At 38.6% G+C, this 12,794-nt stretch overlaps 1 protein-coding gene across 2 annotated transcripts; it reads left to right on the forward strand.

The window, feature by feature from the left end:
- The first annotated feature begins 622 nt into the window (after positions 1–622).
- Positions 623–9,892, forward strand: LOC113048272 (caprin-2-like). 2 transcript variants are annotated; one of them, XM_026209986.1, is made up of 21 exons: positions 623–797; positions 2,094–2,337; positions 2,426–2,488; positions 2,571–2,657; positions 2,728–2,966; positions 3,441–3,523; positions 4,150–4,287; positions 4,374–4,414; positions 4,521–4,772; positions 5,216–5,257; positions 5,346–5,465; positions 5,609–5,693; positions 6,048–6,100; positions 6,188–6,283; positions 6,391–6,477; positions 6,666–6,782; positions 6,886–7,060; positions 7,276–7,446; positions 7,673–7,779; positions 8,105–8,165; positions 8,667–9,892. In XM_026209986.1, the coding sequence occupies exons 1-21, from the start codon at positions 793–795 to the stop codon at positions 9,227–9,229; spliced, it is 2,829 nt and encodes a 942-aa protein (XP_026065771.1). In that variant the 5' UTR covers positions 623–792; the 3' UTR covers positions 9,230–9,892. The 2 variants fall into 2 exon arrangements, with proteins under 2 accessions (XP_026065771.1, XP_026065772.1); XM_026209987.1 differs by having other exon boundaries at positions 624–797; positions 7,276–7,386.
- Positions 9,893–12,794: the final 2,902 nt, after the last annotated feature.

The following is a 12,794-nucleotide window of genomic DNA, read 5'->3' on the forward strand; positions in this document are numbered from 1 at the left end:
GCTCAGAGAAATACATTTAATTCAAAGGGAAAACAAGTTTAATTTTCTGACACCATCAGCAGATATTTGTTCTTATTTTACATAATTTATCTAAATAGCAAGGCATAAATACATTTTTGCAGTGCATGCAACATATAAAGCTATGGCTTTTTAACAGATAATACAAAATGTTTGTTCAGGAAGTTGGTTTTATTTATTAATTTTTTGGCTGTGATGCCTATTAGACATGTTTGAACTATTGTAATAAACTATTTACCATAAAATTACCAATTTTAAATTCTCAGTTTTTACACAAAAATGTAGTGTAAACTGCAAACGTCAAGCTGAATCACTTACATATTCTCAGTAACTACTAACCATTAAAACCATTATTTAGTACCACATTTGTTAGCCCCTTGAATAACAGACTAAATTAGCAACCCTGTTACTTATTCAATCCTGTTACCCATTCTGGAAAAGTTATTTGTATATATTATTTGCAATTTAAATGTTAGACAGATAGATGAGAGCGTGAGAGAGTGTGTGTGCTGAGGCTGCGCGCGGGGACTGTCCTGTGTTTGGCTGTGACGTCATGATTGCCTCGCCAGCTGATGGGTTTCCTGTGCTCTGAGGGCATAAAAAGATGAGAGGCGGCTGTGGTCTGTCCTTTCTGTTTCCCCGCTGCTTTATGTCGTCTTTCCACCAGCTCATCGAAAGGCTACCTCGTTTGCTTTGACTCTAAATGAGAAGCCTTTCCACCCAAGTCATCTTAACGATCTGAAACGCAGCAAACACACACACCGCCAGAGACGCATGAGGTCGGTGAGGTTTCTGCGGATGCTTTGCTCAGTGCACCTGTGTGTTATGTTGTCACATGCATCTGTGGCTTTATTCGTCCTCTAGCAACATATTTGCGTTCTCTGCGCGTGTTTTTGGGTGGTGGCACCGCGTCAACGCTGTTTGGGCAGGGTTATTTTGAAAGGAATCAAACTCGAGTCGGATAAAGTCTTTAAAAGTTGCATTTTAACTGCTGTTTTTCAAATGCAAGTTGTTATAGTTTCATTTGAAGATCAACTTGATGCATAGCCGATGTTTAAAAACGAGAGAGTTGCATTAGACGTCATTTGTAAATGGCTGACAATAAACGACTACGGTTTTAATGTTGCATAGTGATTTCAGGGGTTAATTCGCTTTTTAATGTTGCATTTGTATTCCAGCATGTAAACGCCATGTCATGGTGAGCACTGGCGAATGTCCAGACACAAGGGAAGATTTTAGCTTGTATAATTAAGCTATTCACTGTTTAGGCTGTCCTTTTTGTGTCTAACTTTACAGTAGCCTATATGTGTGGTGAGATTTTCTGTTCATCCCTTTTGTGCTGAGATTCTTCTATTTCCATTGTCATTGTTTTATTGACTGAACTGAACCAGGATACAGTCCATTGCCTTATGCATGCTTTTAGCTTAAAGGCGAAGGAAGTATTTATATAGCACAGCATAGGCATAAAAAAAAGACCTCAAAGGTTCATTTTAAATCGCTTAAAAATAGAAAAGTGTTTAGGGAAATAATTAGGCCTATATAAAAATAAAAGCATAAAATAAAACCTTGAGTTCACAATTTTCAATATAACATGTTAGCCAATATCAACAAAGCTGACAAACCCAATAAAAATGACAAACATGCAACAAAACTACTAGGACTTTAACTGATTAAAATAAAATAATGTTAAATGCCTTGATGTTTATAGACCATTAATAAATCTATAGTATTATCTCAGTGAAAAAGACACTGAAGAATTTACTTGTATTGAGAGATATATATGTATATGTATATATGTGTGTGTATGTATATGTGATCTTAAATTTAGCGTTAGCTGGTTTTATTCTACATTGCCCAGTGAGGGTCGCTTCATCACATGACCCCATATTATTAGACTCTTTTGGTTGTGGAATTACTTTAAAAGATACCTGCACATGTATTTGAGTTTGTGATGCTGTATGACTACTGTGGTATTGAAAGTGTTTTTTGTTTTTGTTTCTTAAGAGCATGGCTATAAACATTTTTAGTTCCATAATAAATGGTGACCTTTCTGTTAATTTCCCTTTCTGCTTCAGAGAGACTAAGATCATGGTTCAGCTGTCACCATCTCGGACTATAGAGACACTAACTCCATCAGAGTTGACCGTGGAGAAGGAAGATGACCAGGGCAGCCCTAAATCCGAGTCCCCTAGAGTGCTTACAGCCCTCCAGCTCACCTTTAACCCCACCACCACGACCACCTATTACGGTTATGAGCAATACATTGAGGACAGCCTCATCTGCCTCAAGCACAAGATCCGCAACATTGAGAAAAAGAAGGTGCCTTTATTATGATGTTCAGGTGGAACCCTAATGTGCTTCACTCCTGTCTGTGTGTGTAAAACAAAACTACTTTTTATTCGTACAGCTGAAACTGGAGAGCTACAGTGAGAGGATGAAGAAGGGGGACAAACTAAATCCAGACCAACTGGTAATCATTCTTTTATTTTATGTGCCGAATCTTGGGAAATGGGGCTCGTTTCAGCATGACCGCATGTGTGGTAATGTTGTAGGAAGCTGTGGGGAAGTATGACGAGGTGATCCACAATCTTACATTTGCCAAAGAGCTCCAGAAGACCATTGGTGCCCTCACACAAGATGTAAGGATCATGCATTGATAAAGTACAGTGCAAAATTAGTCCTATATATTTCACTGGATCTTCTCCATAGTTATTGAAGGCTCAGCGAAAAGCTGCTCGACAAGAGAAGTTGATGAGGATTGAAGAAGAGCGGAAACGTCTGAGCTTGATACTCCAGGTGCAGTACGTCCTCCACAGTCTGCAGAGAGAGGACGTCCGGAGGAACTTCTGCAACGCAAGACAACATTCCTGTTACCTGTCCACACAGGACATTGAGAGCTTGCTGGATCTGGCCTCATTATTGGGATGCAAAAGAAACCATAGGATGAGGTTTGTGCTGCACCTGATACAGTCTTCTGCGCCATAGTAGGACGGCGTTTTTGTAGTGTTTGTACATTTTAGTTTCCTTTTTATTATGGACTCATCAGTGTCATTTTACATGGCTGTCTGGAATTCTTTCTTCTGATTGGTCAAACACATTCTGTGTTTTTTTTTTTTTTGCTAACTTTTAAAATTAGTGGGACTGTTTTCCTACATTGTGTGTGTTATAGCACTTCAGTAATTTATGTACATGATGGGGAAATATTAAGCACCTAAGCAAAATTATGTAAGTGGGATAAATGGGATCACAAAACGAACTCCTTTGGAATGATACAAAAGATCTGATTGATTTTTGCAATAATTGCTTACTGTATGTTCCCCCTGGCATGGGTGCTTGCTTGTGATTTTTGGTTGTCTTACATTGCTGTATTTGGTGTTTTTAGCCTGTTGGTGTTGCTTGATTTTTTTTGTTTCATGCACTAGTTTAGAGGATCAGATGGAACAGGCTGCTATTGTTTACGGGGAGCTTCTGGAAGGGAACGAAAGCCCAGTTGCTGGCTCGACATGTGAGTTTCTTTGGTTGTCAAAATAATTTGTTAGCTTTACAGTTGTTATCAGAGCTAGGATGTTGTTGTTTTTTTTTAATCATTATATAGGTTAACATTATATAGCAATTATAGATACATTTGCTGCAAATGTAGGAGTAATAATTCTAAATATAATTGTATTTTTGTAATTTCTTACATTGAGCACAAACATGTATAAATGGATTAAACCAATCCAATATGCCCTTTTTTTTGTATTAAGAAATGCATGTAAAGAGAAAGGTGTAAAACAAATACAATTTGGCCTAATGCATTACACAAAATGCAATGTTCTTATATAATTTTTTTTTATTGATAACAAATGCATGTAAATGTATAGGTATTATAATTATGTAATGTATGCCCTTTAATTTCAGTTGTATCTTGAACAATAATAGATGTAGCTCTATAAATACATTACACAAATACATTATGCATTATTATTCAAGGGCAAACATTACAGAATAAATGTATGTTTTAGATGTATGCCCTTTTTGGGGAAATTAAGCAAAAGGAACCCGCTTCTATTTTGGTGATGATGAGGGATTGAGTCTTGCTGATGGGATACAAAGACAAAAACTTATTGGACCGCTGTCATTCTTCCACAGATAAGCACATGAAGGAAAAGCTACTTCGGCTAGTGGACTGTGGCTTTTTTGATCACATACCACTTCCTAAAGTTGACTGTCAAGAGAAGACTGAGACCCTAAAGGCGGACCCTCAATCTAGGCCTTGTGGCCTGTCCAGTGAGATTTCATTCAAATAGAACTTCAAATTTGTCTAAACAGCAGCTAGTTTACTTAAATGTGTAATTTATATTTCTGCATTTAAGCACTGGTGAAGCTGAGCTCAAAAGAAGTGCCTTCCAAAGAGGTAAGAACAAGTGACGTCTCAAACACCATGATCTTGAAGTCATCAAGTGCTATAAACGGTGTTCTGGAGAAACGCAAGCATTTCAGTAACTTCTGAATGATGACAGTTTCTTAACAGACGATACCTGCCTGAAACGGATGTCACTGAGCGCAGACAGGATGAGAACGCCTCGCCCCGTAGTTGGAAGGAGGAGTTTTTAGCCATGAAGGAAAGGGAGCCGCCAGACTCATGGGAAATGGAGTTTTCTGATCCTCCTGCATCCTCTCAGTCCCCCATACAGAAGCCATGGAAAGGAGCGGCAGGATTGATTCCGAAGTCTGCGGACATTGCGAAGAGACCTACGGTCGACCCAAAGGAGGTGAAACGTCTCTAACATGTCACCTCAAGTGCCATTTCAGTAGACCGGAATTGGAAATTGGGGTATTTTTCAATGTCATTCCCAAGATGTTTGTAAAAATGTTTAAATTTTTCCTTTATTTTAATTGTATTCATTTATTCTTTATTTCAAGGACCCCCAAATATGATGAGCTACCTTTTTTTTTTAAAAGAGCCATTTTCATTTATACTGACACTATACAAAGTACAACTCCGCCCCCCCCCCCCCATTCCAATATTACAATTTTATAATACAATATATTATTTTATAATAAATTGCACATTCAATTTCTTATTTATATACTCCTAGCACCCTCTTGTGGTCCCTAGTTTTACAATCTCAAATCACTTAAATTTCATGCTGGGGAGCCATTTGAAATGTAATTAGGTCAGTTTTTGTCTCTTTACATTAATGTGTGTTTCTAGAAATGTCAAAGAAAGAGCAAGGGGGAGCAGGACTCTAAACCGGTGGGTTATACATTCATCGTAAACTCTTTAGTATATCAAAGCAGTAAAAATTTTGTAATTTTTTTTTTTTTTTGCTGTGTACTTAAAGACGCCTGTCGCAGTGGAAGTCTTTAGCTCTCCGTCTCCATTACCTAAAGACCCCGTTCAGCGCAAACAGCAGTTGGAGTCTCTGATGGACCAGATCTCAGGATCCTTCAGCTTCATGCAGGCATGCATTCTAAAAGTTTTGAAAAAAAGAAACTTAAATTGTGACAATACAATGAATTGTAGTAGTACAATTTAATTTTCCTATTTTTGTCAAAACCGAACTTTCAGAAAGTGTTTACAGAACTTTTTTTTTTCTGTTTGCAGGAGTCTCTTCTGGATGGAGAAACATCACCCGTAAACAGTCAAACAAAGAGATGCCGTCCATCTCCAGGCTCGTCTACTCCTCTTGGTACATGAGTACTACATATTAAATGTTACACTAAGTGTAGAATGGCATTTAAATGGTTTCTAATAAAATTAGAACTTATTAAACACCTCATCCTGAGGCTATACAAGATTTAAATAAGTTTGAGCCTTCAGAATGAGTCCAAACAACAGATGATAAAAACCTCACAATCCACACAAGCTGTTTGGACTCATTCTGATGGCACCCATTTACTGCAGAGGATCCATTGGAGAGCAAGTGATATGATAAATTCTGAAATCTGTTCCCATGAAGAATATACACCTTAGATGAGGCTAAGTAAAAAATATATATATTTTTTTAAACTGAGACTGACAGTCTCTTTCTTTCAACATACAGGACAGAGGAACTTAATGAAAAGCCCATCAGATATTCTGCCTCCATCCCAGCAGGTGAGTATGTTTGACTTGATGAGAGCTTATTTTGTGTATATGGATAACACAGTGTGGTCACCCTTTCCTGTGACTGTCTAATGGTAGAGCACTCCATTACGGATTCTGCTGTCTGGAGAGGCTAAAGGCAGTCTGTCGAATGGAGATCGCTCTATAAACTCCTCGGATGAAGAGAAGCCACATGTAACTTTTTTTTTTTTTTTTTTTTTTTGTGATCCAGGTTACCAAATAGCCTCTTTCACATAAGCTTGTAATATAAAATATTCTCTAATGGTAACTGTTGTCTGTAGAAACAAGGTGAGGGCTTCACCTCTCCTCCACTGTACCGCAGGGGATCCTCCATCTCAGTCCCATTAGAAAACCAGAGCACTGTACAGGTATGCACTGGATGAACAAAAAAACCCAAAAATTTAGTTTATTTTTAACTGCATGCATAAATGGAGCTCGTTTTGTGATCGTGAGATTTATAAGTGGAAAGTGAAATTACTGGAGAAAATGCCTGTTTTGTTATCCTGCGTCTTAAAACCATGTGTTTGGGATTGACTTTTGTGTGTGTGTGTGTCAGGCAGGAAAGCAAATGTTATGCAATGGAGTATCAACCACTGTGTCTGCAAAGACGTTTTCCACCCCACCTAGTCACAGATCCATCAGCGCAGAAAACGCCTTCCACAACATTCACTCTGTGAGAATGTTTTGCTCTCATGCATCCAAAGTCCCTAACATCAGTTCCACTTATTTAAATCATAATGCAGAACACATGATCTGAACTTCCGTCTCCTCATCAGGTGTTTAATATGGCATCTTTGCCCATAAGTGAAAGCTCAGCGATGAAGTCAGATGAAAGTGGTTTCTCTGAGTCCATGCATCTGAGTTACACATCAGCCAAAACCCCGAATTGCTCCACCACCAGCACCCAGACGCCTCCTGAGCTCAACCTACCCGAAGATGACCAACAGATTGGTAAAACATGCGCCTGCGTCCACTTTTATTCTTAAAGTCACTTATTTCTGTTTAGTCCTCAAATGTAGGCAAGACTTCCCCCTCACACTCATAATCAGTTTCTCATGTTTTTCATATCACCGAATGGTGATATGAAATTAAGAGTAATTTCTGGTAAGTTTCATAATGTTCTGGTAAAAAGGCCTGTTCTCTCTTATTCCTGCGTGTCTTTGCAGAAGGCCAGTACCAGCTGGAGTGTCCGGTCAGTGCAGGTGGTCACGTGTTTTCAGGCACTCAGCCACAGTCTCGTCTGGGTCAGTCGTGCTTCCCCCGCGGTACAGCGAGAGGTATGACGCGTGCAGGCAGGGGTTTGGGTCACTCATACAGATCACCTGGTGGCTACAGAGGTATCTTCTTCGGTCTCCTTCACTTTCTGTTAATCTTTCACCTTTACATTTGAATAGTGTGCAGATCACGTTATAGTGGTGTTTATTTTTTGATCATCTGAAACATACGGTGTACTGTCGTCCTTGCACAAACCGTATTAACCCGTGCTATTGGATCTTTGCATTTTGCAGTTTGGAGAGACATTGATTAGTGTAGATTTTATTTATTTTTTTTGCTGATTGACAGGTGGTTATGAGGCATACAGAGTAAATATGCGTTCCCCAGGAGGAGGCTTCATATCCCAGACCCACACAACACACCGAGACCCTGGATCTGCCCTCTATGTGTCCAGAGTAAGTTTTTTACTTCATTTATTGGTTTACTTTACTGATTAATGTCACTGTAAGAGTTTTTTTTATTTATTTTTTATCAAGTGTTTTAGGTATTCGGTTACATTTTATATGGAGTTTTTGTTTTCATTTAGCTTTAAATGAAAAGCTGGTCAGTTCTGCGCTTTTTATGTAGATCAGATTTACGGTTTGTCACTTGATTTAAACATGGGTGTTATATTCACTTTGTGTTTTACTATAATGTATATTATTTTGGGTTAGTGTTATTGTCTACATTTTAAATACCGACTAGCTTTTCAGGTTTTTTGTTTTTTGTTCTTGCCAACAGGAAAACGGGTATCACCAGAACTTCAAACGAGGTGGAGGCACAGCAACTCAAAGGAGCAATGGTATGAGCCATCACTCATACACATTGATTCTTTAAAACTATATATAATACTGATATTTTTTAAAAGAATGTTCTCTGTTGAAAACTAGTTAAGATGAGGAATGGCTCTTAATGTCATTGCAAACCCTTAAAAGCTTTGTTCGTCTTCGGAACACAATTTAAGATTTGGCAGGCTTTTTACTGTCCCATAGACTGCCAATTAAGTTGCACTGTCAAAGTCCAGAAAAGTATGAAAGACATTCGTCAGAATGGTCAATCTGCCATCAGTGGTTTAACTATAACAATATGAAGCGAGGACAATACTTTTTGCACACAAAGAATAAAGTAACGACTTTATTCATCAATTCTTCTGTTTTTTCACCCAAAATATCTTGTATTGTTCTGAAGACAAACTAAGCTTTTACAGATTTGGAACGACATGGTACTCTCATGGGAGGAAGTTATTTAATGACAATTTTAATTTTTAACTGCGTGTTCTGTCTCTATCTCCTCACCTCTTTAGCAGGTTGGAGTGACTCCTCTCAGGTGAGCAGCCCGGACCGGGAGGGTGTGTACCCCCTTGACTCAGGAATCAGTGACACACACTCCATCCCGTCAATGGAAGTGCCCATCACGCCCCAGGGCCAGCACACTCTGATGCCCGTACACTTGTACCCGGTCACCCAACTCCGCGTGGCCTTCTCTGCAGCCCGCACGGCGAACTTCGCCCCCGGCACTCTGGATCAGCCGATCTCCTTTGACCTGCTGCACACCAACCTTGGCGAAATGTTTGACACGACCACCGGGCGCTTCACCTGTCCCGCTGCCGGTGCTTACGTCTTCATCTTCCACATCCTGAAGCTAGCCATCAGCGTACCCTTGTACATCAACCTCATGCGCAACGAAGAGGTGATGGTGTCTGCTTATGCCAACGATGGTGCTCCTGACCATGAGACCGGCAGCAATCACGCTATCCTCCAGCTGTTCCAGGGTGACCAAGTGTGGCTGCGACTGCACCGTGGCGCCATCTATGGCAGTAGCTGGAAGTACAGCACCTTTTCTGGTTTCCTGTTGTACCAGGACTGAATATCTATTTCTAAATGGGCACAAAAAGGGAGAATAGGGCATTTTGGATGTTTTTTGAAAGTTACTCTGCACTTTATTGCGCTTTCGGTTAAGCATGGTGCAATTGCATGTTGGAAAGATCATGTTCAATAGTATAGTCAGTGTTAAAGCTAATGTTAGATGTTTGCTGGTGAAAGTTTACAAAGTTTTTTTACTTATTTAAAATGATTTCCTTTTTCAGTTTTGAGAGTATTTACTGTGTACTTGGATACTCCTAACCCAAAGTAGCTGCATTTAGTTTGCTCTAAATTGAAATCCCAACATCCAGAAGCATCTTCTGGTGTTCGGTTAATGGCCCTGTTGCTCATCTGCTAATTTTAGATGAAAGGGAGAGAGGTTTTCCAGCCATATGGGAGTTTGCAAAATGGTGCCTTTCTATTTTTTTTGTGGGGTTGCTGAACACATGCATCGCTTGGCAAGAATGGAAGATTTATTTTCTGGTAATACTTGACATGTTAAGCACTTTAAAAAAGGGACTCAGTGGCCTTCTTGGGGTTTTGGGGTGTATGCGTGTTAATCTGTGTGTATGTCTGTGAAATATACTGTGAGTGGTGATCTCTTGAAGAGAAGGCGTTTAGGTCTAAATTGCTCCCTCTTGTGCCTGAAATAAAAATGTGCAGTTAACGTCTGTGATTGTGTCGTTTGTGCATTAACCCTTTCATACATGAGAGTGGACTGATGTTTGGAAGTCAAGTGGTGAACCCCCAAAGCACAGTCTACGATTCCATTTAAAATTTTTATTCTCAGAAAATATCTGTCCACTCCAGTGGACGTTATGTACCAAAGTGTATATTATGTCTAGTGTGTGTGTGCGTGTGTGTGTAGCATCGAGAGACAGTCCCCTGATTTTGTTTTAGTTAAAATTGTCAAACTTTATTTATTTACTAAACATAAATCTTAGTCTTCAGATTTGATTTCAGTGGTTAGTCATATATATATATATATATATATATATATGGTCATAAAGTGTAGGCATGTTACTGCATGAGTGCAGGGATCTGTGTGCATGATTACATTATGGTGTGTGTGGTTGTATGTTTGTGCTCGTGTATGATTGTGGTAAAAAAAAGGCCATTTCTTAAAAGTCTCTAAAAGTCAGATTTGTTAAACATGAGCTAACGACATCTATATAGTGAATTCTCTCTACATAATTTACACCATAAATACTTGATAATGTCAAACCAGCTAGATCTCAGCCCATTCAGAAGTACAGTACATGTAGCCTACAGAAACCCCTACGAAGAAGCCTAGGTGTCTGATAAAAATGTTAATTTTGAAGAGAACATGTTGGTTCGTGGGTCTTTATGGGTGTTTCTTGAACTATCTTCACACTCTTCAGGTAAGGTGGTAATCTTTTTTGTTGTTTTAATGTCAATTTGATATTAGTTGTCAAATTATATAAACAACAAAAAAATCGATTTCTCATCACATTTCAAGGAATTTGTAACTGATCTGTAAGTGTTTTTTGTGCCTATAAAAAAATTGGTATAGATTTTACATTTAAAAATTTTATAATAGACCTATCATTCCTAAATGCAAAATATTTTCACGTTTTGATAAAATTGCAATTATATTATACACTTACCGCTTTAGTAGAAATACAGTAAAAACAGATTTATTAATCTTGCATTTAAACTTGTAACTCCTGTTTTTATGAAAGACTTCGTTTAAAATGTATTGTCTGCGATATACAAGTTATAAAGAAGCAATGATATTTGTGTCACCTTGACATGTAAAAAAATCTGTTATTTTCAATTTAATCGAGAGGACATTGCATAGTCTCTTTGAACAAGTCGTTTTAAAGTGTTTTGAGATGAACACAAGAGGCCGCTGTTGTCCTACTCATTGATCACTTCAGGCTACGCAGCGTAATGGAAACACGGACACATTCTTCGTTCAGCAGGATTTCCCGCGTGTCCCGCGAGGGCTTCTACTCGGATCACGTAAGCTAACATAAGAAGGCCTGCCAGTGGCGATTAATGTCACAATGCACAAATGTTTATTTTCCACTGCTCATCTTTAACACCCGAGAGTGTTTGTTCATTTGGCTTTCTGTGAATGCCAGGAAATAATGCTATTTCCCGATAGCTTTTAAAGGAACAGTTCTTCGAAAATTCTGTCATTTAAGTTAGTCTACGTCACTCACCCCAAAGTTGTTCCAAAATCTGGGCGAGTTTCTTTCTACTGTTCCACACAAAATATGTTGTTTTGAAGAATGTTAAAGGTAGGCATCGACTTCAATAGTATGGAAGTATCAACTTTGGTTAATATGTTGACCTCTCTCTGTATATTGGTCTTTTGCAAACATATGTTTCTTTGTGGACTGTTTTGTCACCTCAGTTGAGCTGATCTAGAAGGATTCAATCTGACCAGTTCAACATCTTGGAAGCAAATAAAAAATCTGGAAGAATGAATTGTAACCTCCTGCTGGTCTGTAGGGCAAGTCTGTCTGCATCTGACTTGCTCAGATTTGTTCATATATTGCCCTCCCCTTATTAAACCTAGTTTACCCCCCTTTATTAGGTCATGTACAATACATATATACACCACCTCCTGTTTTCTGCAAATATCCCAGGATGGCTGGGATGGTCAGCTGTCTTCTTGCATGCCATGGTCTTTTTTTGCTGAACTTTGAAAAATCAGACTATACTGTTTATTGTGTCCATTGAACAAACTGTTCTTAACAAACATGTTGTCACTTTGCTTTTAGCTCTTATGGGGAACACAGTCTTGGGGTGTAAATACTAAGTATAAAATTCCCAGTTCTCTTTTTCAAGGTTCATCATGAGGCTTTTCTGCTTTTGAGTTCATAATAATATTGAGATCATGAGTCATATTCAGAGAAAGCGTTGGTTTGGGAAGACACCATATCCTGTGTTATATCCCTGAGATTACTGGCATAGCCTAACTAAAAGACAATTAAATTACCAACAGTGGTCTGCATGGTTTGCAAATGCCCTCAAAATAATACCTGGAAGCCATTTATCTGTGGGAGACAGCAGCTAAAGGGTGTATTCACACAAGCTGTTAAATGTTTGAGTCGTGTCCTGCCTTTAAACTTAATGCTGGTGATTTGTCCTCTGCCACAATGTCTTTCCTGGGAGAAACTAGGTGTAGCTTGAGAACAAAAGGACTGGTGACCGTGTCTCGAGATTTTTAATTTATTTAGTCATCTTGTACAACAGTTGTATGAAAATGGGTCGTTGTTGTAATGCCTGCCTGTCCTCTTAAGACACTCCTGCCACTGTTTCAAGCATTTATATTGACAATGTAATTCAATAGACTTTTTAATTACTCCTTAAATTATTAGCAATTACATTTTTGTATTTTTTATTTTTTTTAATTGATGTACATTCATAAGCAATCATGTCTTTCCAGTCAGATCAGTAGACTAATAAATCAGCTTACATGCAGCAGACCCCATCAGTGTTCTGTCTGACTGTGAATTGCCATGGTTTTCTTTCGCTTGTTTTTGACTGAAAAATGAATAATGGTTCGCACTGGTTTTTGTTATTAGGCTAATGCA

This window comes from Carassius auratus, chromosome 29 (genome assembly GCF_003368295.1).
Source record: "Carassius auratus strain Wakin chromosome 29, ASM336829v1, whole genome shotgun sequence".
Lineage (NCBI taxonomy): Eukaryota > Metazoa > Chordata > Actinopteri > Cypriniformes > Cyprinidae > Carassius > Carassius auratus.